This window comes from Colias eurytheme, chromosome 3 (genome assembly GCF_061535395.1).
Source record: "Colias eurytheme isolate Ceu_HAF_F1 chromosome 3, ilColEury1 Martin Lab GWU primary, whole genome shotgun sequence".
NCBI classification, from domain to species: Eukaryota; Metazoa; Arthropoda; class Insecta; order Lepidoptera; family Pieridae; genus Colias; species Colias eurytheme.
In genome coordinates, this window is record NC_142982.1 from 9389473 (window position 1) to 9414530 (window position 25058).

At 34.9% G+C, this 25058-nt stretch overlaps 3 protein-coding genes across 7 annotated transcripts; 1 reads left to right on the forward strand and 2 right to left on the reverse strand.

The window, feature by feature from the left end:
- Positions 1 to 11: 11 nt before the first annotated feature.
- LOC149909880 (uncharacterized protein CG7065-like) lies at positions 12 to 14900 on the reverse strand. Of its 3 annotated transcripts, none has more exons than XM_090120009.1 (21): positions 14693 to 14900; positions 13766 to 13951; positions 11089 to 11250; positions 10721 to 10841; positions 10381 to 10507; positions 9821 to 9974; positions 8880 to 9040; positions 8208 to 8314; positions 8013 to 8083; positions 7744 to 7853; positions 6485 to 6584; positions 5970 to 6147; positions 5346 to 5733; positions 5069 to 5152; positions 4337 to 4468; positions 3714 to 4011; positions 2959 to 3156; positions 2448 to 2618; positions 1858 to 2009; positions 1241 to 1556; positions 12 to 953 (listed from the first exon to the last, which is right to left on the reverse strand). In XM_090120009.1, the coding sequence occupies exons 2-21, from the start codon at positions 13856 to 13858 to the stop codon at positions 111 to 113; spliced, it is 3966 nt and encodes a 1321-aa protein (XP_089976135.1). In that variant the 5' UTR covers positions 13859 to 13951; positions 14693 to 14900; the 3' UTR covers positions 12 to 110. The 3 variants fall into 3 exon arrangements, with proteins under 3 accessions (XP_089976135.1, XP_089976134.1, XP_089976136.1); XM_090120008.1 differs by having other exon boundaries at positions 4337 to 4471; XM_090120010.1 differs by lacking the exon at positions 13766 to 13951 and having other exon boundaries at positions 4337 to 4471.
- Positions 14901 to 14981: 81 nt separating this feature from the next.
- Spn85F (Serpin 85F) lies at positions 14982 to 21942 on the forward strand. 3 transcript variants are annotated; one of them, XM_090120013.1, is made up of 6 exons: positions 14982 to 15233; positions 16800 to 17251; positions 17764 to 18648; positions 18758 to 19036; positions 19923 to 20058; positions 21797 to 21942. In XM_090120013.1, the coding sequence occupies exons 2-6, from the start codon at positions 16862 to 16864 to the stop codon at positions 21928 to 21930; spliced, it is 1824 nt and encodes a 607-aa protein (XP_089976139.1). In that variant the 5' UTR covers positions 14982 to 15233; positions 16800 to 16861; the 3' UTR covers positions 21931 to 21942. The 3 variants fall into 3 exon arrangements, with proteins under 3 accessions (XP_089976139.1, XP_089976140.1, XP_089976137.1); XM_090120014.1 differs by having other exon boundaries at positions 17133 to 17251; XM_090120011.1 differs by lacking the exon at positions 14982 to 15233 and having other exon boundaries at positions 15240 to 17251.
- Positions 21943 to 22825: 883 nt separating this feature from the next.
- Positions 22826 to 25024, reverse strand: RpS8 (ribosomal protein S8). The gene is made up of 6 exons (XM_090120017.1): positions 24935 to 25024; positions 24602 to 24708; positions 24418 to 24517; positions 24121 to 24296; positions 23324 to 23453; positions 22826 to 22963 (listed from the first exon to the last, which is right to left on the reverse strand). Exons 1-6 carry the CDS (start codon positions 24936 to 24938, stop codon positions 22854 to 22856), a joined length of 627 nt encoding a protein of 208 aa, XP_089976143.1. The 5' UTR covers positions 24939 to 25024; the 3' UTR covers positions 22826 to 22853.
- Between the last annotated feature and the right edge of the window lie 34 nt (positions 25025 to 25058).

Below are 25058 nucleotides of genomic sequence, written 5' to 3' on the forward strand. Positions count from 1 at the left end.
ATACAACTGCGTTTAATTTTAATACCTTTATTTAAAACAATCATAATTCATAAACCAAAATGGTTTTTGAGACAAGTTTTAAAATATACTTAATCCTAGGTCTTATAATACTAATAATAACCCCTTCCCCGACCTCTTTGGGGTCCTCCGTGCCCTCTTCCTCGACCTCTGTAATTATTCTGCTCATAGTTTCCAAACCCTTGCCGATTTCCGAACTGCTGTTGATTAGGATTATTATGTCTGATATTTTGATTATCTAGCTGTCTTCCATTCATGAAATTCCCTCTAGAAGCTTGATTAAATTGATTTCCGGGTGGCCCTTGATATGAATTATTAAAATTACCAGGAGCGTTAAAATTGTTCTGAGGCATTTGTTGTTGGTTATATTGCATATTATCTCGATGCGGACCTTGATTAAAATTATTTTGTGACCCTAAAGATGGAATGTTAAAATTACTGCCTTGTGGCGGCCCAGGTTGCATGTTTTGATAAGAATTAAAGTCTCTCTGTGGTTGATTCACGTTCACGTCGAAAAAGCTATTATTCGGTTGCCACGAAGAATTATTCGAGTTATCGAAATTTTGATTTCCTAGGATTGGAATTCGACTTTGAGTATTGAGATTATCCATATGAGGCTTTCTTTCCATGGGGGGTCCATCCTGGGGGTCACCGAAGGATCTCGGTTGTATGGAAGTGATGGGCGTTGGGTCTATCGTTTGCGCGATAGGCGCCGTGCTGGCCTGTGCTGCCTGAGAGGATTGTATCGAAGCTTGAACTAGCGCCAAAAGATCTGACGCAGAGGAAATGTTCTTAGCGAATTCGAACACCGCCGCAGCGCTGCTCGGCTCGATCGTGGGTGGAGTCGATTTCGCCTCTTCTATTGATTTCTTTACAATTTCCATCTCCTGTCGTATTTGATTCTCTTTTACCTTTTCTGTTGCAGATTTAAATACCTGAAAATAATTACATAATTATAACACAGCCATACTAGTTTATTATCATAACATTTACCTTTATCTGAATTTATTAATTATCCTACTAATATTAAAAATGCGAAAGTTTGTGAGGATGGATGTGTATGTGTATGTTTGTTATTCTTTTAAACAAATACTACTGAACCGATTACAATGAAATTAAGCACACATATAGAGACTTTTGATAACCTATCCGATCGAACGTAATCCGTCTTTTACGGATAAATAAGCTAAATGACTAAAAACAAATACAAAACACCACCCACCTCCTCCACAGTGTAATCATCATCATCACTCTCTATACTGACAGTCCTGATATCATCCTTTAACGGCTCATTTGGTTCCTCTATTGCCTCGTGTGCCTCACTAGCCTCGTTTGCCTCGCGCGGCTCCGGGGCATCAGCACTCACATACTGTCGTAATCTTTCTACGCGTTGAGGCTCTCGAGCTTCAAGTTTCTTCAAATACGCTATTAAGCTGTGCTGTTCTTCTGCTGATAGTTCGTTGAAGTTCTTTAGGAGCGTTTCCAAGTCGGAGTCGGATAGGCCGTCCATTGCGTCCACTACGTCTTCCTTGTCAGTTCTGAAAATGTATTTATAAGTTATTATTTATTTACCGTTCCAATTGTTGATGTTAATAAGGGCTATTTTTTTTAAGTTGGATTAATTGTATAGCATTAGAGATTACCATTTACCATTAATTATTTATTTTTTCAGAAGCAGTAATAATATTGATATTCCCTTGTGGATTGCATAGCATTGGTATGAAGTGCTAACATTGCATTAATTATTGAGAATAGGATTATATTTTTATAGCATTCACAACAACACAAGTCCCAAATTTTTTTCAAGTTATCTAGTTGTTAATAAATTACTATACTAACTTTTTATCATCGTAAGCAGACTGTAACAACTGCAACGCCGAGGCCGCACTTGACGCGCTCGCGCTCGGTTCAGTCGGCGCAGGTTTCGATTCTATCGCACGAGCCTGCTCTTTGAGTTTCGCTTCCCTCTTTTTAGCTTCCGCCATTCCAACCTGTATATAGAAGATTGGGTAACAAAAAGTTTGTCTGTTGGAAGATTAAATTCTCAGGAATTCTAAAGTAAAAAAGGAATATTTTACGTTGTGTTGTTTATTGCGATTTTGATAATATTATATAATTAGCGACTCAAATTTAAAAGTTTTTTGCCAAGTATATTCTCGTAAGAAATAGCAAAGATCTTTGGCCTTAAATTTAACCCCAAAAATATTCACCTATATGTCTCAGCCCACTCAATTTAATGTTAATCCGTCAGTCCTCGGATCACAGACACAATAGAAAATCTATTGTGTCTCGGCCCGATCGGGCCGCTCGGTGGTCAATGGGTTAAATCTACCAACTAGTTCAAACTCAATGATTTATCGAACTACACTTCTAGAAGTACTTTCAACCAAAAGCCCAAACTTACTACATAGCCAAACAAACAAACTGACCACAGCGTCCACAAGCTGCGCGAGCTCCTCCGCCGACACGTCGGTCTTGCCCTGCGCGATGAGCGCGGCGGCCATCTGCTGCGCGATCTCTTCCCGGTCCACTTCGCCCACGCCCGCTACGGGCACGCCGTCCTTCTTGTTGCTGCTACTAGCAGCGCTCGCTTTCGCTTCCTGGATATTTCGTAGATAGAATAATGAATAAAGGACATTTATTTAATAAGTTAGTAAAAACATTTTCTCCAAATATTTCATGTAAACTACACTTCATTCAAAAATGTTTGTGACCACTGTCAGTAGGTAAAGAAGTCATTGTACGAAATTCTTCCTGCTCCGCGACCGGACTTTAGTAAAACTTTTAAGGCTTTTGTCTCTTATTGGTATGGATTTTATTGGATTGCTTAATTGTCTTGTGATGTAAAAAAAGGACAACCATAATGTATGATGCTATAACGTACACGTGTGCACTTTGTATACGCATGTGCGTACGTATACGTGCTGATGTATATCTCACCTTACTACTCTTCTTAGCGCGCGTGTCCGCCTCGTGCAGCGTAGCAGCCGCACGCACGACCGCACTGCGGGCAGCCGCCGCAGCGCCGCCCGTCACGAGACCGGCTTGTAGCGCGCCCTTCAACTTCTCCTTCGCAGTTTCGATCAGCACCAACGCCGACTCGCGCTCCAGCAGCAGCTCCGAGGAGTTAGGCTTCTCCTGTTTTTAGAACAGTGAGATATATGAGTTTTGAAAACATTTTCGCTAATTTATAAAAAAAGAATAAGCATTTATTTTGTTGCTAATTTTGAAGTGACAACGTCTTATAATTCGATAGAGCCGGCTGCACGCACGAAAAAAACATGACTCATGCGGCGTTACCTCGCTCTGAGGCGTTCCGTAAAGCTTGAAGTGCAAGCGAGAACGCGGAACGAGCGACAGAGAAGCACAATCGGCCTTAAGAAGTTATCACGTTCGACTATCGTCAGTAAACCGACTTTACAGACAACCAATTTTTTTTAGAACAGTGGTGAGATATGAGTTTTGAAAACATGAACCATCAAGTACATCACCTCACTATAATTTTCGCTAATTTAAAAAAAAGAATAGGCATTTATTTTGTTGCTATTTTTTAGATTGAAAATTGGTGGAAAATTATAAAACTATGTTATGAGTTATGGCGATTCAAAAGTGTTTATAAAAGAAGTCTAATTGAATAAAGAAATGTCAGAGATTGAGTTAAAAGTTTAAAACTACACACAATATTGACCAATCACCTTTTCCATCCGTATCGCCTCCGCCAGCAGATCAACAACCTTCGGCCCGAGGCTGCCCAAATGATCCTCTAACGCCACAAGCTGCCGAAGCGTGGCCACAATATTATCTGGAGCCCCACCAAAGTCGTTCATAGATTCCTTATGGTCTGGAATAAACTCCGGTCGAGGGGGATCATGTCTGCGCAAGCGAGATGCGTGTGAAGCGAGACTGCCGGTGCGAGAACGTGAGCGAAGGTCGGGCATGTCCGGTAACGAGCCGAACGAGTCGTCTGAATCCCATGGCGACATGTTGCCTTCGCTGTGGGGCAAAATTAATAATAAGTTTAATTAAAATAATAAAATATCGAAGTTTAAAAAAAACACAAAAATCTGAATAGATAAGAAATACAAACTGTTTTTAATGCAGTCTTTATACTCTTTAATTACTTATTCTTCAGTACAAAGAAATCCTGTCCAACAATTTTTGCATTTCCTTTTTTGCCAGGTTGTCTTGTAGTAATTTCTGTTCAGCAATAATACTGCCTTTTGTGCAAATTATGCTTTTTCTAACACTACTCCATTTTACATTATTTCTTTCTTATTTTGTACAATAAAGAATTACAAATAAATTATACGGCACTAACGGTTTGAGCTCATCGTCGGATATGAGCACGGTCTGCATGGAGGGCGGCGGGTGCGGGCTCGGGTTGCGGCCGCCCGGGCTGCGCCGCCGGTCGCGCGCCGACAGCGGACTGGCGCGCGTGCGGACTGGACTGCTACTAGAAAAGTTAACATTTGAATTTAGAACTGGGAATTAGAAAAAAAAAAGACGGGTTGCACTCCGGGAGTGCCGGCAGAAGTGAAAACTTGATTATTAACGTTCAGCATGTTTGATATTTTGGAATTGTATCCGTCTTACGCTTTTTCGATCAGGTCACGTGTCCTGACGCGAGTTTAAGATTTATACCCATTACAGAAAAAGTGCTCTACGCCGCCAAAGAAGTTTTCACTTCAAAAATAAAAAAATAGCGCCAGTAATTTTGTCGCGGATTTTAGTAATAACTCATATTTTCTTTACGCGCACTCGGACCGGGCTGCTACTAGAGAGTTAACATTTTAAATTAGAACTGGGAATGAGAAAGAAAAAAAAGAAAACATTCAAAAAAATATAATAATGTAGATTTTGTCGCGCATTTCGCTAATAACAGCTAACTATTTCAGTCATCAGTAACATCACTCATAAAAGAAAAAAAAAGCGTGTGTGCCGAGCACACGTGTCAGAAATGAAATTTCCTTGGCATGATTCAAAGATACAAAATTGTCGCCTTACTCCATGACGTCATTTATACTTATTTTATATAATTATAAACTATTACTTTTTATGAACTGGACTTCTAGATCGAGTTTTGAGAGTCCTCACTGGTGAGCGTCTTCGCGGTGGTGAGCGGCGATCCTTTATCCTGCGAAATATTTATACTTTAAGAACATTTGAAAGTCCATACTGTCGAATCAATTCTGATGGTATTATTATATTAATATTGTTTTATAGATAGACAGTCCAATAAAAATAACAACTTGGCTAGAACATAATAATGATGCTATAGTCGTCAATAACAAACAATAAGGTAAAAATATAAACTTTTATCAACATACCATCTATACCGTTCTGTAGACCTGCGTTCTGGCGACCTGAGTCGTCGTTCAGGCGTACGCCTCAGGCTGCGTCCGTCAGGTCTGCGTTCTAGCGACCTTCGCCTTTCCGGAGTCCTTCTACGTTCTGGAGTCCTGCGTCGTTCTGGCGTTCTGCGTCTTTCAAAGCGTTTGTATGGAGATATACGCCTTGGTGACTTTCTCTTTTCCACCGCACGCGGTTCTTCTTTCGCTGGAGTCGGTTCGTTATCTTCGGGAGCCGGTAGACTGAACTTGCGGTATATCTCGTGTATGGTGATGCGTAGTTCCTCTTCGTGCAGCTCCTTCATACGCGCCGTCCAGAACGTAATCCATTCTGGTTTGAAGTCGTGCTTCGATGCGTCTTTTCCATCTGGGTGGTGTAAGATTTTTGGTAATGTTAATAAATATGTGCGGTACAAAACATAAAAATCTGTATTTTATTCATAATTTCGCAATTTGAAACATGAGGTTTGTAACAGCGATCATAATTGATACACACGAAAGTCATATTACACCACATTTGATATGTGCTTTTTTAAATTCTATCGATATAAGTTTTTCATAGCATGTCATACTATAAGAATTTCGCAGTACATATTTCCTGACCTGCTTGCAACTCCTTATAGCGTCGATTCCAGAACTTCTTCCACTCCTCCGGGTATAGCGGATGCTTCTCAGGATTCTTCTCGTGGTAGGCGAGCATTTTCTTAGCAGTAGCCTCCGCTGCGACACGCTGCTCCTTAGCTTTCTTCACTTTGAACTCGTAATTTCCGGTACGACTCCGCTGATATAAAAAGAAATAATACATAATAATTATTATTTTCTCTATGATTCTGTTTTATATTTCAAAGAATATATAATAATTGTGGCCACTCGAAATCGAAATCTTGATAGACGAGTTTAAAAAAATGCGGTCAAATTATTTTCAAAAATTCAAGTGACCTACATTATACTGTGATTACCACAATTATTACCTTTCTTTTAAAATTTAGTTTTCTATTAAGTTAATAATTTCATATATCTATTAATTTATGAAAAAATACAGGAATTTAAAGATGATTTTTACAATTAATATGATACTTTATTAACATGTTTATTGAATAATAAATAAATAACAATACCCTTTCATTTCGTGCATTGTTTGCATTGGGGTCAGGTTTACGGTTTTTAACCGGTACTGGAGCATCTGGACGTCCATAAGGGGAGAAACGATGTCCCGGTCTTAAAGACAAAATAGAATTACATTAATACTAAAAAAAATAATAACACTCATTGGTAATATACACAATATAAGTTGGTTTGGTATGCATGACCTTTATAAAATGCGGGCGATTTTGTTTTAATTTCACAACATTGGTCAAAATTATTAAAGTTCAGAAATAATGGGGTGTTTGAAATCAATACAATTACTTCGTAGATCGTCAACATTATCAATTATGAATAATATTAAACAATTTATTTTCTCAATGGTTTTCAAAAATGAATAAGTATCACGATAAAAATGTTTTTATAGAGCCTATTTTAATATTAAAGATGGTGGTGTTAATAACACAACTCAAGAACGGCTGAACGAATTTGCTGAGTTTTAGATGACTATGAAAATTTTATAATAACTTACAAAAAGAAACGTCTATACGGGCGTGACCTGGGCCGGATGTAATGGATAAAAGAGATTTTTGAATCAACTATTCATTCCTTTTTGAATAAAATAATTTTAAATATTGAATGACAAATGCATATACATATCCTCATGTATCATATATTATTAAAAAGAGGAAACATTTGCATTTTTGTATGTATGTTTTTAATGTTTTCACACAAAACCTAGAGGTAGAAAGATACATTTTTTATCTGAGTCACATTTTATTTGTCTCCTCTGGGATCAGAATGACAACAGTTAGAATTTTGAAAAACTTACAAGGAACGTTTATACGGGCGGAGCCGGGGCCAGCTTGTAATAGAAGAAGATAAATTTTGCAACACTATGTTTACTGCATATATCTTCGTTTTTTTTTATAATATACTGTATATTTAAAGACGAGCCGTAGTCGTATCTGAACGGATATTAATGAAAGTTTTATGAAGTTGACTTTTACATGAACAGAATATGAATCTGTATAATTCAATAATAAAGAAAACTTAATTGACCATGTGTTAGTACTTGGTTAGTACAGACGGTAAAGTGAGCAAGAGACAAATAAGGGAGCCGATGTATTTGGTTGTGTAATTTAAAATAATCGTAACATTTAACATGAACCTAATAAAACTCAATACAAGAACTACTTAATAATTCACTTACTTCATTATAATTGGCCCAAAAATGGACACGAATCGGCTTGTAATATTCAGTAATGAAAGGAAATAAAAACAAATGACCCACCTATTATTGGCTTTGTTGTACCGCCCAAATTTCGCCGCTTCGTCCTCATCGCTGAGGTCCGACAGGGAATCCACTGACACATTCTCACGCTTTCGACCCGCTTCATTAGGCTGTATAATATACAAAAAATAAAAATCATTTATAGATGCCGAACATCGTGTAAACTATACCCTATACATATTTAAATATGTCTATAAAGATATAATTCAATTTCTTCAATTTAAACAAAAGATTTTACATGCTATAACTAATAAGCGTAATTCAATGACCTTAAATTGTGGTTTTGTAGGCGCAGCAACACGCGGCGGCGATGGATCTTCAGTATCTGGTTGTCCACGACCTTTCCGAAATCAACACTCCATTAACAGTATAGTTCTTTTTATATTAAAAAAATAAAACTTTTATGTAAGTATGATATTAATAAAAAAAAATTATTGGTTAAATATTAATCCTGAATAAATTACCTGCATCAAGTGATTTTAATAAATCGACGTCAACGACTTCTTCAAAGGTACAATCCTCGACCTCGGCATAATGTTTGCCTTTGAATATCAATTTTCGTATTTGGTCCCTGAAAAAAATAATGTATTGGAATACGAAATAAAGAATACAAATTTTAAACAAAAAATCCAGAATCGTTATAAGCTGAAAATTTACATTTTATTTATTCACTTATATAATTTCCCTACTTTTCCAGTGTACGAACGTAGTACACACAACTATGTTTAACATAAAAGAAGTCCTTATTCATTGTGATCAATTTAAAGGTTCAGCATTATTTTTCGTTCGCAACTAGACATTTGCATTTTGCACTCGTTATCTCTTAAAACTCACTTATTCTTCTCTTACTATTCCTTCATAGACTATTTACGTAGGAGGCGATACAAGATATATTTGGAGACGCTCGATGTGGACGCTTCCATACATTATTATTAACCGATTACTTAACTATACAAAAACTGACTTATACTTTACTAATCCTAAATAGAAGTTATTTACGTAGGAGGCGATACAAAATATACTTACTTTTTAAATTATATATAAAGCGCTTCTAAACGAAATCTAGTTGAATAAATAAGTATTTGAGTTTGGAGGATATTTACTAAGTAGAACCGACTATAGTACAGTGCACCCACTTGTTCTTGTCGAACTCCTCCTTCTGCCAGTGCACGGGCTTCATGCGGCCGTACTTGTGCTCGATGCAGTGCGCGAGGCGGCTCACCGTCATCGCGAAGCCGGTGCGGTGCGTGCGCCGGAACGGCTGCAGCAGGTTCGTCGCTTTCGGGAAGTGGTGCGCCTGGGTGAATGTACAAACCACAGAACATATAAAAGAGGTTAGAAAGGCATTGTAGGCGGGGCAGACGCGCCAAGGATATGAGCACTGCTCACATCATCATCATGCGTATGATTCGTTCCATTTTAAATCGCGTGATCGCGCGGCGCTATGATTGGCTAGATTTGAAATTGCGAATATGTGCGTAAGCGGACTTGCGCGGACTTGGCAACACCCACAGGCGACACCGGTTCTTATAGGAACGGCGAATTATTGCCATTCTAACCTCTTTTATATGTTCTGTGGTACAAACCCATTGAGCCCCGAACGGCCCGATCGGTCCACGACACAATAGATTTTCTATTGTGTCTGTGATTCCGGGGCCTGAGTTATTACTAATAACACATTTTGTACTGGTACACAAGTAATAAAATATGTATTTTCATGATTTGATTTTAATTTTTAAACAGGGTTTTCCAACGTCGGTGTACTCATAGTTTTGCATATACACATCACTTGTGATTGACTATATGATAGATTACGTAAACGATGACGTCAAAAAAATAAACTTTATGCAATATAAATAATTAGGTCAAAAAAATATCGCGGGCGAAAAAAAGTAAGCTTCAGTTTATGTGAAATTCTGGTACATAAGCTACATCATTGCCAATGTGTCATGATTTTATGTTGTTGTTTTGATGAATTTTCTTAAACTTTGAAAATGTTATTTATTAATTTATTTATCTGAAACAACATAGCCGAACAAAATTTCTTTAGTTCACTCCAATTTACGAATAAACTTACAAGATACGTATGGCGATGCCAAAAACAGGTGAGATGGTTGACGATAGTTCTGGGATGTCCATGCTTATTGCACAGAGTGCACACGTACGAGGGCTCGTGATGAGATTCCTCTGGAGGGTGCTCCACTAGATACTCGATGCCTAACAGAGGCGCTCTGAAAATCAAGTTTATAGTAAATAACCAAAACAACAAACATCTTTCCTTTTTCCACATAGCCTTTGTCCCACCCAAAAAAAGGTTTTAGAACTATTTTTGAAGATAAATTATTTTGCATTATGGTGCTTCGACTGCATGGTCAAAGGAAATTTCCCTAGGAACAAAATGTTTGCCCGTCGTAAAAAGTAGTATATCGATCGCTAGCTTCCTAACTATCTCCAGATACAAAAATCATGTCGTAAAATAACTTGGTTGTTACGGGAAATAAATACAAATAAACAAATACACTTTTGAACGAATTGGGCGTAGTTAGCACGCCATTAGGAGAGCATATAAAAAAAGATTCGATTAGCGTTGAGAGAAGATATTATAGTACGTGAATCTTTATAAATGAAATAACTTACTTTGTTTCGTTTAAAATGTCTTGAATGTGACATGGCAAAGTCTTGTAGTAGTTATACTTTTCCTCAATTGTTGTAGCATTGTGGAAATTCACTTCTTCAGCCATTTTTTTGAGCACATTCGACATGGCTGAAATCAAAGCAAATTTAGCTTATACTGTGAAAATTAAACTAGTACCTATATTAGTTATTTTAATCCTTTCAGTAATTATTCTTATGTTTGAAATTGGATATAATAAAACGATTGGTTTAAAAGACAATAATAGGTGAATAGACACAAAAAAAAATAATCATTATAATAATAGGAATGGAATATTTATCAAGGAATGGCGAACGAACTTACCTCCAGGTTTAGTATTCGCTCCCCTTTCATTGAGAAGGTAGGGATGTTCTTTGAATATTGCTTGCGGCCAAATATTTCTAGTTGCTAGCCTTGTTTTGTGCTTTTTCCCCGATATATGTGTCTGTTGAAAATAATTGAACTTTAAATTTACCACCTAAATTGAGTGGTGGGATGTGAACAAAACACTGAACATCAACCTCAGTAGTTCTTACTACAAACCACCTGGTTAGCTGTATCCTCAACTGCAATAACTTACGACTTCCATTCATGACATGTGTTTTGAATTCTAAGGTATCCAAAACTAATATTTTACAATTCTACAGAATCTAATACAGGATTATCGATGTTTTAAATCACTATAAATATACCTGTAAGACGCTCTCTCCGCTGCATACAGCTGCGCAAGGGAAGCACAAGTAGATCCATTTCCCCGAGATGTCGCGCCCGCGTCGCTCCACCATGCACCGGACCGTGTCATCTTCAACCTTGATCTTCAAACTGTTCAGATGTTCCAGAAACTCCTGCTCAGCCTGTAAATTATATTTATAAAGTTATATTACCGTCTCGATTTTAAGCGCGTAGAAAATAGCGTAATAACGATAATCATATTACAGAATTGCATGTAAACATCAGTCATAATATGAGGGGCAAAGGAAATAAAATACACAAATAATTGTTTTTTTCCATTTATTTAATCAACAAACCCTTTTTTGTAAACATACCGACTTACCTTAATAAAATAACAGCTAGTTCAGTTTTAACCAAAATTCACAATCACGAAACGGAATCGATGATAAAAATCAGTGTGAATATTTTTGTTTTATTAAAAATAAAAGATTTAATAACACCACACACTACACTATGTCAAGAAGTTTGACCTGAATATAGTCTGATCCACACATCTAGTGGTCATATTTTTTTAATACATACTAGAAGGTTGTTTTTTTTTGTTCTTTTATTTAAAACAAAGGAGACATGAAGATAATTTATAAATTAATTTTAGATATTTAATTTTAGTCCCGACTATCCAAGTACTCTCAGTTGAGGCCAATTTCATCGACATTTTGCTGCTTTTGCCCATTAACACCTGGTTAAATCTCTAAATATTCTTTATGCAGATTGCATACTTTAATCCAAGTTTTATGACGTCAGTGCCTCTTTAGTTTTTTTTAACAGTGTTGTAAATATAAACAACTTTAGTGTACTATTAAAACGATATTGAAAATAAATGTTTTACTTTAATGTTATCACCAAACAGAAAAGGTATTGTAAAAATAATAATCAGTTTTTGTGCATGATAAGCTTTTAATAATATGTATTAAAATAATATCTGTTATTGGATAGATAGGATTAATATGGATTGGATATGAAATTGCGAATAATGTTTTTATTGGTACTATCGAAGAATAAAGTATAATTTCTATGAAGATATTTGTCATGAAAAAAATGCAGCTCATTCTGTATCTATCATGAGTTCAATGCACATGACAGATTCTCTAGTTGGATACTACAATATTATAACACAAACTTAAGGTAAGAGCAACATTATAAAAGCTGCTTGTCTTATTGTGTGCTGTTCCCTAACTATTGTAAGATCTTTTGTTGTATTAAGATTTGGGTAAACAGGCACAATTTTTTTACCTTCATGTCATTTAAATATCAGTTACAACCATATTAATTAATTTCCTTACATTAAACTCTTACATATTGAATGTATTTGATAAAAGGGGACATATTATTATAAGAGGTACATCCACAGTGCCTGAAAATGTTATTGTGTACAGTGTATTCCTATAAACTTTTGTCTTATTCTGTATCAACTTTCCCAAAAAAATATGGAAGATCCCCATATTATGTACCTTTTTATAATGTTTTTGTTTAAAGTAATTGATCATATCATTGTTTTAACAAATATAATGTGATATTTAAGTTATTAAATAGTTGTCCGAATATGGGGGGCCGAGTGCTTGAGCATTATTTGTCATTTCATTCCATCAGAATACCGCATCATCTTTTCTTATCTATTCTTCACAATGTTTAAATGGATAAATTAAAATAAAATTATAATTTGACAAATTAAATGTTTTTAGTTCAATACCATAATCAATAGTCAATAACATTGTATTTAGAAAAATGTTTCCATATGCTTTAGCAATTGAAAAGCAAATTATCTAAATAATAATTATTTATTAGCATTTTTCACACATTTTTTTAGCTGTTATCTCTGGCTTTCATTAACACCTTCTAAATAATATTCTTAATCCCAATAGAAAGCAGGAAATATTTATAAATTCTTAAACTAATAATTACTTTTAGTACCCTAGTGCCTTATATTATAAATCTTATATATAAAAATGAATCGCAAAATGTGTTGGTAAGCGCATAACTCGAGAACGGCTGAACCGATTTCGATAATTCTTTTTTTATTATATTCCTTGAAGTACGAGGATGGTTTTTATGTAGAGAAAACGTAAATATGTACCACGGGCGAAGCCGGGGCGGATCGCTAGTAATAAATAATTATGATATAAAATCTATAGTTACAATCCATAGAAGCTACAGGTCCTTCTAGAACTTCAATTCAATATATCCTATAAATACTTTTTATTCTATTCAAATCAACATTTTGATTAATAACTCAGGCCCCGGAATCACAGACACAATAGAAAATCTATTGTGTCGTGGACCGATCGGGCCATTCGGGGCTCAATGGGTTAACAGAATTTTGTGAGAATCTTATACTTACACTCAGATGTACAAAAATACACTATTGAACAAGAACAATGGAATAATATCAACCAAAGAAAATCAGGTATCAATTATTCAGAATGGGAATTAATTTTCCCACCACAATCTATGCAATCATATAATTTAATAATTTAAATAGAGTTGGTTAAGTTTATACTTTTTTATTTACTTTATAATGTAGGTTAATAAACTCAAAATAAAATATCATGTACTCAAAGCTAATCTAGACAATATTTAATAAATGTTTAAATCCAATATGAAATATCAATTGAAAATAATTTCAAATTTAATATTTACCTTAGTGCATGTTTCTACGTCTGGTTTCTTGGGTACTTCAGTTACAGAATCTTGATATCCCTCTGCACCAGGAGGGCAGTCTGGGAGCTCCATCTTGATTCACTACACTTTAGTTTATGACCTCAGGACGGTCATAAACAATTTTTCACTACTTAAAAAAAAATCTTCACTGTTCCTTACACACAACTGGAATGAAACAAATAATAATAATAAATAAAGGTAACAGACTCGACACCTAAACTATAAAAACTTTTGAAATAGAAGTGTTCAAATGATACTTACACAGTAGCTGCATACTTACGTGCAATTTTCATACTTCACTATTGAGGGTGGTTTTTAGTATTAATATTACATTCATCATAAATAAGGATGAACCCTTTTTGTAAACGATATGAAGAATTTTAAATTGTGACATTATAACCTATGTACATTTGAGCATTATAAAATAAGTGAAAGCATTTAAAATTATTCAAATACAACCAATTAAGCATCAACTCTTAAGAAATCATAATATTTTATCGTATAAGTAAAATATTATGATTTCTTGTTATTTAGGTACCTCAAATATGCATTGAAAAAGTCCGATAACTTCAGATTCCATTCTGATCTAATAAATGATAAATGTGTTAAGTAAATCTTTACTTACCCATAATTATAAAGGCACTTTAAATCACTAAAATGTATTGGTTTTAAACAATACTATGTCAAAACAAACAAAAATATTGATAATTTATATACCTAGGTATGAATTCATGTCAAAGGCAAACAGCATCGATTGTCAAAAAAGAAACGCCAATCCTTTCTAAATCATCGTCAATTACATAAAATTTGGTTATATACGTAGACTTATTCTATTTTTGACAAAAGATAATAATCATTTTGGGTATAATATGGTTTCAATATTCTTAATACGTAGATGTAACTAACCTTAAATTTACTGTTGCTAGTTTCCTATAATGTTCCATACATTCGTAGGCCAGGTTAATTTATGGGCATACTTGTTACAAATAATAATCCAATATATTTAATATCTTCGTGTGATTCTAAACGACGACCAACTGAAATCAGAATACGAGATATTGATTGCTCAAATCTACCAAAAGCGTAGACCAAAAGGCAAATTCCAAACCATAGAAGCTTGTCAATAACCTTTTGACATTTAAATAGTACTCTATGCACCTCGCTATGCACAGACTCTATGTATCATACTCTATGCCCTATCGCATAACTTTAAAAAAAAATATTTATATAATATTTATGAATAAGAATTAACTGTGGAATTAACAAACAAAAACCATACAAAAACACTTTATTGTGCACCAAGAAATAAAAATTACAAAAGTAAATATGTACATAAAAGAAAGACACAGTTGAGCACAACAGGCGGTATTAAGTATCGCTAAAGACAGCGATCTCTTCCAGACAAACTGGTGGTCAAGGAAAAACAGTGGAAGTTTATGGGCAAGAGGTGCGTTTATAAAGTTTAAAATCATTGAACTATTATTACTTTGTTTAAAATACGTAAATAAAATTAAGTAGAGAGAACCTCCAAAATTTATGTGTGTGTGGACTGTGGTGTAGGCACATATAGAAGTGATTAGTATGGCAGAATAAATAAGAACAATACATGGTTGATCATAGTATTGTGCTCTTGTGCTTAGTAATTTTCAATTAACGCTGGCCTTATCTAGCTTCTTCAATCTTCACCCACTTTGTCTAATACCTAATAAATTATACTATAATTAAACTATAACTGTAGTAAGATTATAAAAAACCGCATAAAAATCCGTTGCATAGTTTTAATATATATATAAATATATTTTTTATAGTATGAAGCTAAGAGTATGAAGCGATGTACCTATTACGATTTGGAATAGATTTTTCTAGGCAACCTTGGGATATAGGATAAAAAATAACGAATTTGAGTTCTCATGAAAATATAAAAATTGCTTACGTTACCTAGAACAAGTCTCTATCTACCTTTTATATTATGTTTATTATTTGGGCAAATAAACTTCGCACCGTCCTTTTAAGAGGCCTCAGATACTTTGCTGACTTTAAAATCTTATAAACTCATTTGCAATATATTATATTAGATTTATTTTTATACATAGAGTTATTGTTTCGCAAATTCTTTCACCAATCTTTCACCAATAGAAAGCTTATTAATTTTTCCTTTTTCACAAGAATTAATGCAGGTGAATTATTTTGCTATAATATTACCTAACTAGATATAATTAAAAAGTGTTTTTTTTTTGGCAAATAAGTTGGTAGAGCACAACGGTGTTGGGGTCGTGGGCTCGGGGGCACTCCGATGATAGAGCGGGGAAAAATCCAACATCAGCGCGTTGGCGGCGTAAGCCCTCGTTCTAGGGTTCTAGACTCTAGTGGTGGGCCTAGATTGTTTATCTGCTGGGCGGGACACTCGGTCGAGTCCCGAGTCGTAACTAGTAACCGCGCGTTCCCGCAGTTCCGTTCAAAGCAGATGGAACAGAGTGGGGTTTTAGTCGGTAGGAAAACGATATAACCACGGTTCTATTCCCGGGAGCCAGTGGTATCTATGTAAGATTTCCCCACTATAAAAAAAGGAAGAGCAAAACTACGAAAGCCATCGAGGAAAGAATAGGTCTACGTCTGATTAAACGCAGGCTAGAAAGTTGAGAAAAAATACTTTTATTTTATATACCTACCTATGCTTATTATGTTTGTGTAATTCATTATAATTGTACGGGTTCACTGTACTTTATTATCGTACCTAATAATAATTGTTTCACTAAAAAAATACAAAATACATAATTATATAGTTAAGTCAGCGTCTTTAACGTTTATATAACATATTGTAAAAACGAACTATTTAGTGGGATATATACCTAAATACTACTATGTTGAATACATAATATTATCTTGTTGTTTTAATCGTAAATTTTGCAAAATAGCATTGACCCTCCCCGACGAAAAAGCTTTTACGTAAAGCTATATATGACTTACACCTAGAGGGCATTCACCGTATGCCCGGAGTTAATGCTAATTACAGGTAAAGAAGCCTCCAAGTATAGCAGCCTTATTCATCGAAGCGCGGACAGATTTGCGCTCACAATGAACTGGAGCGGACGCATTAGCGTCGCCGCCACTTTTGGCATAATACCGCGATTGTTTTGTGTTTACGCTTATATCGACACTTTCTCTCCCATTGCGGTTTCGGAACATGGAGTACCTATAGAAGTAAAGTTTTGGGACACTAAAAGAACTCCCCTTGCACATATGGTGGACGTTACCAATGAGTTTGGATTAAAAGTTTTAGCTGAACATAATTTTTTAAATGATAATAACATTGCATTTTCGCCCTACGGTCTTATGGGCATTTTAGTAGCTTTATACGAAGGTGTTGATGGTGAGTCTTCGTATCAAATTAAACGTAGCATGCAATTACCATGGAATAGAAATATTATGAGGATAGGCTTCAGGGATATACATCGTACTTTGAAGGTTAGTATGTACTAAATACAATTAGAAACTCAAAATTTTTAAGTGTGCAACCCATTTTGTTTTGATTTAAATAAAGGCCTGTCCATTTTTTATAACTTACTAGCTGTCTCGGCAAACGTTGTTCTGCTGTACCTACTCTTGTCACTTAGGAGTATGAAAAATGTTGGCCGATTCTCAGAACTATCCAATTGCCATGCAAAATTTCATGAGAATCGGTCCAGCCGTTTCGGAGGAGTAGCTGTGGTAACTTACATTGTGACACGAGAATTATATAATATGTATATTGTTAATTGTATACATCAGATATGGAGAAAGATAGAGAAGAGATAGATTATCTAGGTAGGTATTTAGTCGAAACAATTGAACAGAACTAGCTTAGAACCATTAAATTGTTTGAGAGCCAAATAACTAAGTAATAATTATATTGTTTTGTAACAAAAAATGTAAAGATAGTTATTTGAAAGATCAATAAGTATAATTAATGTTTAAAAGCTGTTTGCTAAAATTTTCAGACTTATTTCGTTCCAGAAGAAGGATTTTTAGCTGGTTTAGCACTTAATAACGAGAATGTGACTTTCAGCGACAGCTATCGAAAAATTTTAAGATTTTATGGTTTTGATTTGCAAAGTGACCCATTGCCAACACCACCAGAAGTTAATACCACGGATAGTTTAAACGCAACTACTACTGCCACAGATTCTCTTGCTTCAAATGGTGTTACTGAAAACGATCAGGAAATAACATCGGAGCAAACTTCTACAGCTCAGCCTACTATATCTGCCAAGGAAGAAACAACGATAGCCACGAACTTTGAAACGATAAATGGAACAGACGATTCTCAATCGCCTACCATGGCATCAGCGGCAAATTCAGAAACAACTTCGGAAATAACAAGTACTCCGCAAATGGAAACTACTGAAACAACAACACAAGTTTCTTCTTCTGAATTAAATGTGAGTACTGTAACGACATCTGCACCGACGACGGATTCTGTAACTACAATGTCAACTATATCTACAACGGACGAAATGTTATTGAATAATGATGTTGAAATTCTGTCTACTCAAACAACCATCATGTCATCGGGTTCAACGACAAGTTTTGATTCGAGTTCGACGCTAACAACAGATATGGAAAGCACAGCTTCAACCATGACTGAAACACAATCAATGGACGAGATGACGACGCTTGAATCCACCACAGCAACAGTCAACAATTCAACGATAGAAACACTTGAGCGTCGGAAAAAATCAATCGTAGACTTCATCTTTACCAGTCCGCCAAACATCGATGACTATGTGGTTTATAGATCCTTTAATATAGGTCCTGATCTCCCTGATACGGAAGGTTATAATACTGATTCTATGTTTATGGTGAACGGGCTTCGAAATATTCAGGTAATAATTGACTGTATTTTTAATGATCTAAGGTATTTTTAGATCTTAATATAATTTAGTTTATGTTATTCTTTCAAAATCCATTTATTTTTAAATTATTTTTTCACAGGTTTCTTACATGCATTATGATACAGTTTTAGAGCATGCGTATCTACCTCATTTAGAAGCATCTGCACTTCGGTTACCTCTGGACAGTGAGCGATATTATTTATTGGTCGTATTACCAGTTAGAGCAGGCAAAGGGGAGTTGGAAAGACTGTTAGCACGAATGGCTCGGGAATCAGACCTCTCTGATGTGTACGCGGCGCTGAGACCTCGCCGTGTGAGGGCCGTAGTACCGAGCTTTACGGTGAAGGGTCATGTTACCTTAACCACAGATTTGCAAAAAGTAAGAATACACTTCATCGTGTTATTATTATATCTTAAGCGTTTATCAAATTAGGACACATGAAATATGGTTTATTGAACATCTTTAAACGCATCGGTGAATCCTCATAAGCGTTTTCTTTTTCGAAACTTGTTTAGTAGGTATGTCTTTCATTTAAATTTAATTGAAGTTGACTACTTGCCGATACATATTATTATCTAAATTCTTAATATCATCATGGCTCTTCAAACTAGTTTGCTTTAATCGTTTCGCCCCATATACTTAACACTTCCACCTATAAAAAACAATCTTTAAAGGTTACGCAAAAGAGGATATTGAAACTACATTATTTCCATTATTCGAGCATTCACTTTGTTTTTTATTTGGCTGTGATGAATCATCATCGCAGCAAAATAAATTTCTTAATGCTAAACTAAATAGGTTATAATATGTAGTTACGTTATGCTTATAACTACTTAGGTACATTTTTGCCTAGGTTTGTAATTTGAAAATTGCAATTTGAAAATATTTGACCCAATTTTAACTGATGAGGCAATAATATAATTTATAATCATTCTCCGTGACACTTCCACAAAATCGTAACAAATTGTATGTAATTACCATACAATTAAACGAGATTTATATCTCTACAATGAGTATTAATTTACTCTTATTCGCTCTAATTTGCGCTGATTTATTTAGGGAACGCGTTTATTGTCTCAAAAATTATGCAGAAAATGTTAGGTATTACGTGCTCACGTTAATTAAATTTGAAGTAGGCATAGAATGAGTTTTAGAAGCCAAATATCATCTTCACGGTTCACCTCACATCATCAATGACTTTTTTATCCAAATTATAAATACCTATGTGAAAAGCTTTTTAATGCTTTCCTACCGTTCCTTTCAGCTAGGGGTTCGAGATGTGTTCGAGCCACGACAAAGAGACTTCACGACAATGACGTCCCAGCCGGGTGTGTATGTGCGCAGCATAGAGCAGGCGGTGTCCGTTACAATACGAAAATATCAACCAGATGATGCTAAGAGTAAGCATTCCAATTATTGTATTAAAGGTATCCTCGACGTAAGATCTGGTTATTTATAACGCTACATTCTTTCGTTTTAAAATATATGCAGTAATTGTTTAGCAAAACTGGTAATTTTTCGGCAGTATTGTTTGAAAAAATATAAAATAGGTAACTATATGTTGTTTTACAAAGGGCTGAGAATGCACTGTGGTCACGGTGTTGATCTACTTAATTGTAACAGGTGTGGTTGTGGCGAGCTTTGAACAAGACGAAGTCATGCGCTAACGACCGCACATCCTTGAAACCGTTCACAGTTCACACGCTCAGCCCTGTGGCGAATCACATATCGATAAAAAACATTATTATACATTGCTAAACAGGAAAACCATTATTTTATAGAGGAAAGATTTGATTTTTGGTTTGTTACGGTTTCAGAAAATGCTGCATCGATTAAAAAAGAAAGCTCTAACTATGTTTACCAAATAACAGGTTATTTTTTATCCCGAGTCAATCCGGGCCAGTACTTAATATTATGTATTAATTAATAATGCAGTTTTATCCATTTATGTGGATAATAATCAATTATCATTATTTATTTTTTATAATCGATTTTGAAACAGCCACTATCGATACATAAATAAAAAATTTCCAAACATGTTGTATTATAAAAATAATTTTAAATTTTGAGCAATTCATAGTTACTAAAGATTGCTATGTGAGTGATATTATCATCACCTACGAGAACGTGCCAATGTCGCAAGTACGGCAACTGCGGCAATTAGTTCTGTCATATGCATACGCATTACACAGATTGAAATTTTTGCTTCGACCTTATTTTCCGGTGTAGGATTAACTTAATGATTATTACCAAAAGAGTGCGAATTTGTGGTGCCAAAGCATGAGAGGACAATTTCCATTGTCTATGAGTAGTGATGTCGCAACACGGCGACACGCGCATTTGAATCTATTGATGCGCCCGCGCCGAGCTGATCTGCGTAGGCATCGACAATTAGGAAAATGGCCTGTTGCACAAACGCCATTACCGGAATTGAATACCTAATCGAGATTGGAATAATGATTCCTCGATACAGCAACTTTTCAATTACATAAATGAGCAAAACTGGGGAAAAATTACGATGTAATTGTTTCCTGTCACCACAAATAATTCTGCTATTTTGTTTTAATTTTAACGGTCCGGCGCATTTGCATATCAAGGACGCAGTTTTGCTACATAACGTCAATTTAGATTAAAAATGAATTATTAGTACCTACCTACTTATACATTATTTATTTGCTACTTCCATTTATTATACACAATATTATATCTTTCTTTATATAAAAATGAATCCCTATTTACCTTGGTCACGACATCACGCGTGAACGGCTGTATGTACCGATTTCAATAAATCTTATTTTGTTCCGAAAAAAAAAACGCCCATATAAACTTCGTTAAGCTACTAGAAGTAAATGCTTTTAAGGATTTTTAAGGGTCCAGAGGGCTTTTAACTTTTTTTATAGGTTCTTATCATTTATTTAAGAACTAGAGGTCCGCCCCGGCTTCGCCCGTGGTACATATTTCGCAATAAAAGGTAGCCTATGTCCTTTCTCGGGTATCAAAATATCTCCATACCAAATTTCATGCAAATTGGTTCAGTAGTTTAGGCGTGATTGAGTAACAGACAGACAGACAGACAGAGTTACTTTCGCATTTATAATATTAGTACGGATTGTTTTGTAACATATAACTTTCTTTCAGGATACGTGTCAAAGAGGAATCCAGTGCTATTCTCGGCTACATATCCCTTTTTATATTTTGTTATGGATTCCAGTATACAAGTGGCCTTGATGGCTGGCAAAATGGTAGATCCACTAAATACTAGAATATTATAAAACGTTTGAAAATAAATTCGGTAGTTTTATTTTTTACTCCAGTATTCATAGTTACATCTGTGGTTACATAGTAAAGATATATATCAAAGTTTAGTATGTAAGGATTTCTGCCACTGCCCACTATCTTATAGATATTACTAGCGGTCCGCCCCGGCTTCGCCCGTGGTACATATTTCGCAATAAAAGGTAGCTTATGTTCTTTCTCAGGGTCTAAAGATTGTCTGTGCCAAATTTCATCAAAATACGGTTGAAAGTTTAAGCGGGAAAGCGTAACAGACAGACAGACAGAGTTACTTTTGCATTTATAGTAGGGATGTTGATTTTGATAAAATATTGTTGTTATACGTAAAATAAGCATAGTTCTTTGTGAATTCAAATCAATCATTTTATTCATTGCTTTCAGTTGTGTACCTATGTGTACATTACTACAGATCAGAAAGCATAAATAATTTTCTTTACATCCTGTTCTGTATAATTTTTAAAGTTAGTAGTAAAGAGAAACTAAGTGTTTCTATATCAAAAATAATATGGATGCTTTCCTATATTTTGCTAATGTCCCTGAAAGCTTATTTTTACACTGTATATTTTCATATATTGGTTGTAAATTTATTTATTTATTTAACAGACACATGATCTAAACAGAACATATCCAGATGCTGTGTAACAAATTCTAATACATGAGTGCTAACATATTATGCAACAATATTTAATTTTCTTACTACCTCATTTCAATTACATTAACTGTGGAAGAGTATTGTAGCAGTGTATTTACACTGCCAATCATCTATCTAAATAATATGCCAACATGAAAATTAGAGCTTTATGGAAACCAACAATTTTTGCTTCCAGTCTTATCAAAATAACTACACTACAGAATTAAATGAAACAAAAGAAATTGTTTTTACATTATTTAATTACACTTCTCACTTAGCTCTCTTAGATTTGATCTTTCTCAAGTAGAACTCAAGTTCCTTGCCCTCAAGAACGTAACCATCAGCCCGTCCGCATTGGCCTGGCCGACTCGCTACACATGCTGCAAAACAAACACAACATTTTAGTAAACAGTCAAAACTGATATATAAGTAAATGTTTGATAAAATTTATCAGAGTAACTATGACAGTAAAAATCATTCAGTTGCTGGACAGTTCCCATAACGGTACCCATCCGTGACGCAACTTCAAAACTTCTCGATTTCATCACTTAATAAAACATTTATTTTGCCGTTTGATAAGTTAATCCCGCAGTCCCCGGAATCGTGTCGTGGCCCGATCGGGCCGCTTGGTGGTCAAGGGGTTAATATATATTTTCTTAACTTATCAAATATACAATTACAAATTAAAAAAAAATTCCACACAGATATTTCTAAATAATTGATAAGCTATAAGATCTTACCTAATAAACGTCCAGTGTGGAATTGCTCTTCTAAAGCAGCTTCAACTTTGGAAAGGCGCTGCCTGGACAAGTACTTCTTTGCTGTCTTTTTACTTCTCTTCTTGTTGATGATGGCTTCTTCAGCTTCAGTCTGGAAATGTGAATTTAAAACATTACTAAATTATATTTATTAAACTTGAATTCACAATAGCAGTTGTTAAGAAATGCATGTGTTTCAGGTACCTTTAGTCAAATCACTGAACATCATTTGACACGCAAAATGTTATCATCATGATCAAAAATGTTTTTTTAAATGGATTTATTTATATTCCATATTTATTCCAATTGCATTGTCTTAGGAATGGTTCACATCACAATTTAGAATTTACACTTTTTAAAATGACTTGATAACTAGGAGAAGATGAGAGGACAAATTCAAAAGTGATTGATTATTATGGTATATTTAGTACTTTGTAAATAAAGTATGGTTAATGCAAAAAGTAAAAACATGTCCAATAATAATAAAAAAAAATGTATGATACATATTAAAATAACATCCAGATAATTCCAGATAATTAATCTGAAGAAACCATAATAATTAAAAAATAAGTTTATAGGAAGTGGTCCTAAGATTTCTACACTCCAAAATTAACTACCTAATGAATATTCTGTTGTATATCTTCAAATTTGCAAATATATTCACAAAAATGGTGTATGTGACAAATCAAAGAATGAAAAATAATTTACAATAAGTTATAAATCCAATAGATTTTAATATTATTATCTTGTTACATATGACAAATAGAAACACTACTTACCAACTTGGCACCCTTCTTTCTTCCAAGAGGGAGAAGGTAGTGGGATTCATACCACTGCCTGAAGGGTGTTGCATCAACCACCACAATTGCGTTCTTGACCAGGGTCTTTGTACGCACCAACTCATTGTTAGATGCGTTGTATACTACATCAATGATACGGGTCTTGCGAGTGGCACCTGAAATATACGAAACATAACAATCATTATTTGAAAATAAGAAAACCTGATTAATAGTTTTTATTCTTTTCATTTAAAATGTTAATATAGATAAACAAAACCACTTCTAGATTTTACTTACATTCGGAACCCCAAGCGAAGTTTCCAGTGTCAAGACGTAAAGCACGATACTTGGTATTTCCACCACGAGAACGCACCAAGTGGATACGTTGAGGTCCAAGCTGGAAGATGAAAATAGATCATAAATTAAACAGAAATAAACAAAGTCAAAACAATATAAAGAGGTTATAAGTACACGTTCTTACTTTGGTGTTTGCAGCCGGGCGACCTAACTCGTACTTCCTCTTCTTGCGGATTGGGGCGCGTTTACCGCCCGTAGCTCGCCTTTTATGCCAGTGATCGCGGCTGATACCTACACAGTAACAATAATTAAGATCCGATTTCAGCGGTGTCCTAAGTTATGATATACAAATAGACCGAATCACTTCACTATTATGTTGCAATCCTAACACAGAAAATAATAACAAATATAATTTAACCCAAGGGTAATGCACACAATATTCAGTACGATTAAGTAAATGAAATTATCACTGAGAAGATATTATTCGATAAAATTTCACAATAAACATACTACTCACCCATCTTGTCTGGGTCAGAAAGAAAAGGTTGTCAAAAAGAACTTTGAAGTTTAATGAAGTGTTGTCTATGGTCACCTCATTGACCCTAGATGAACTAATGCCTCATCCACACACTTTTTGTATT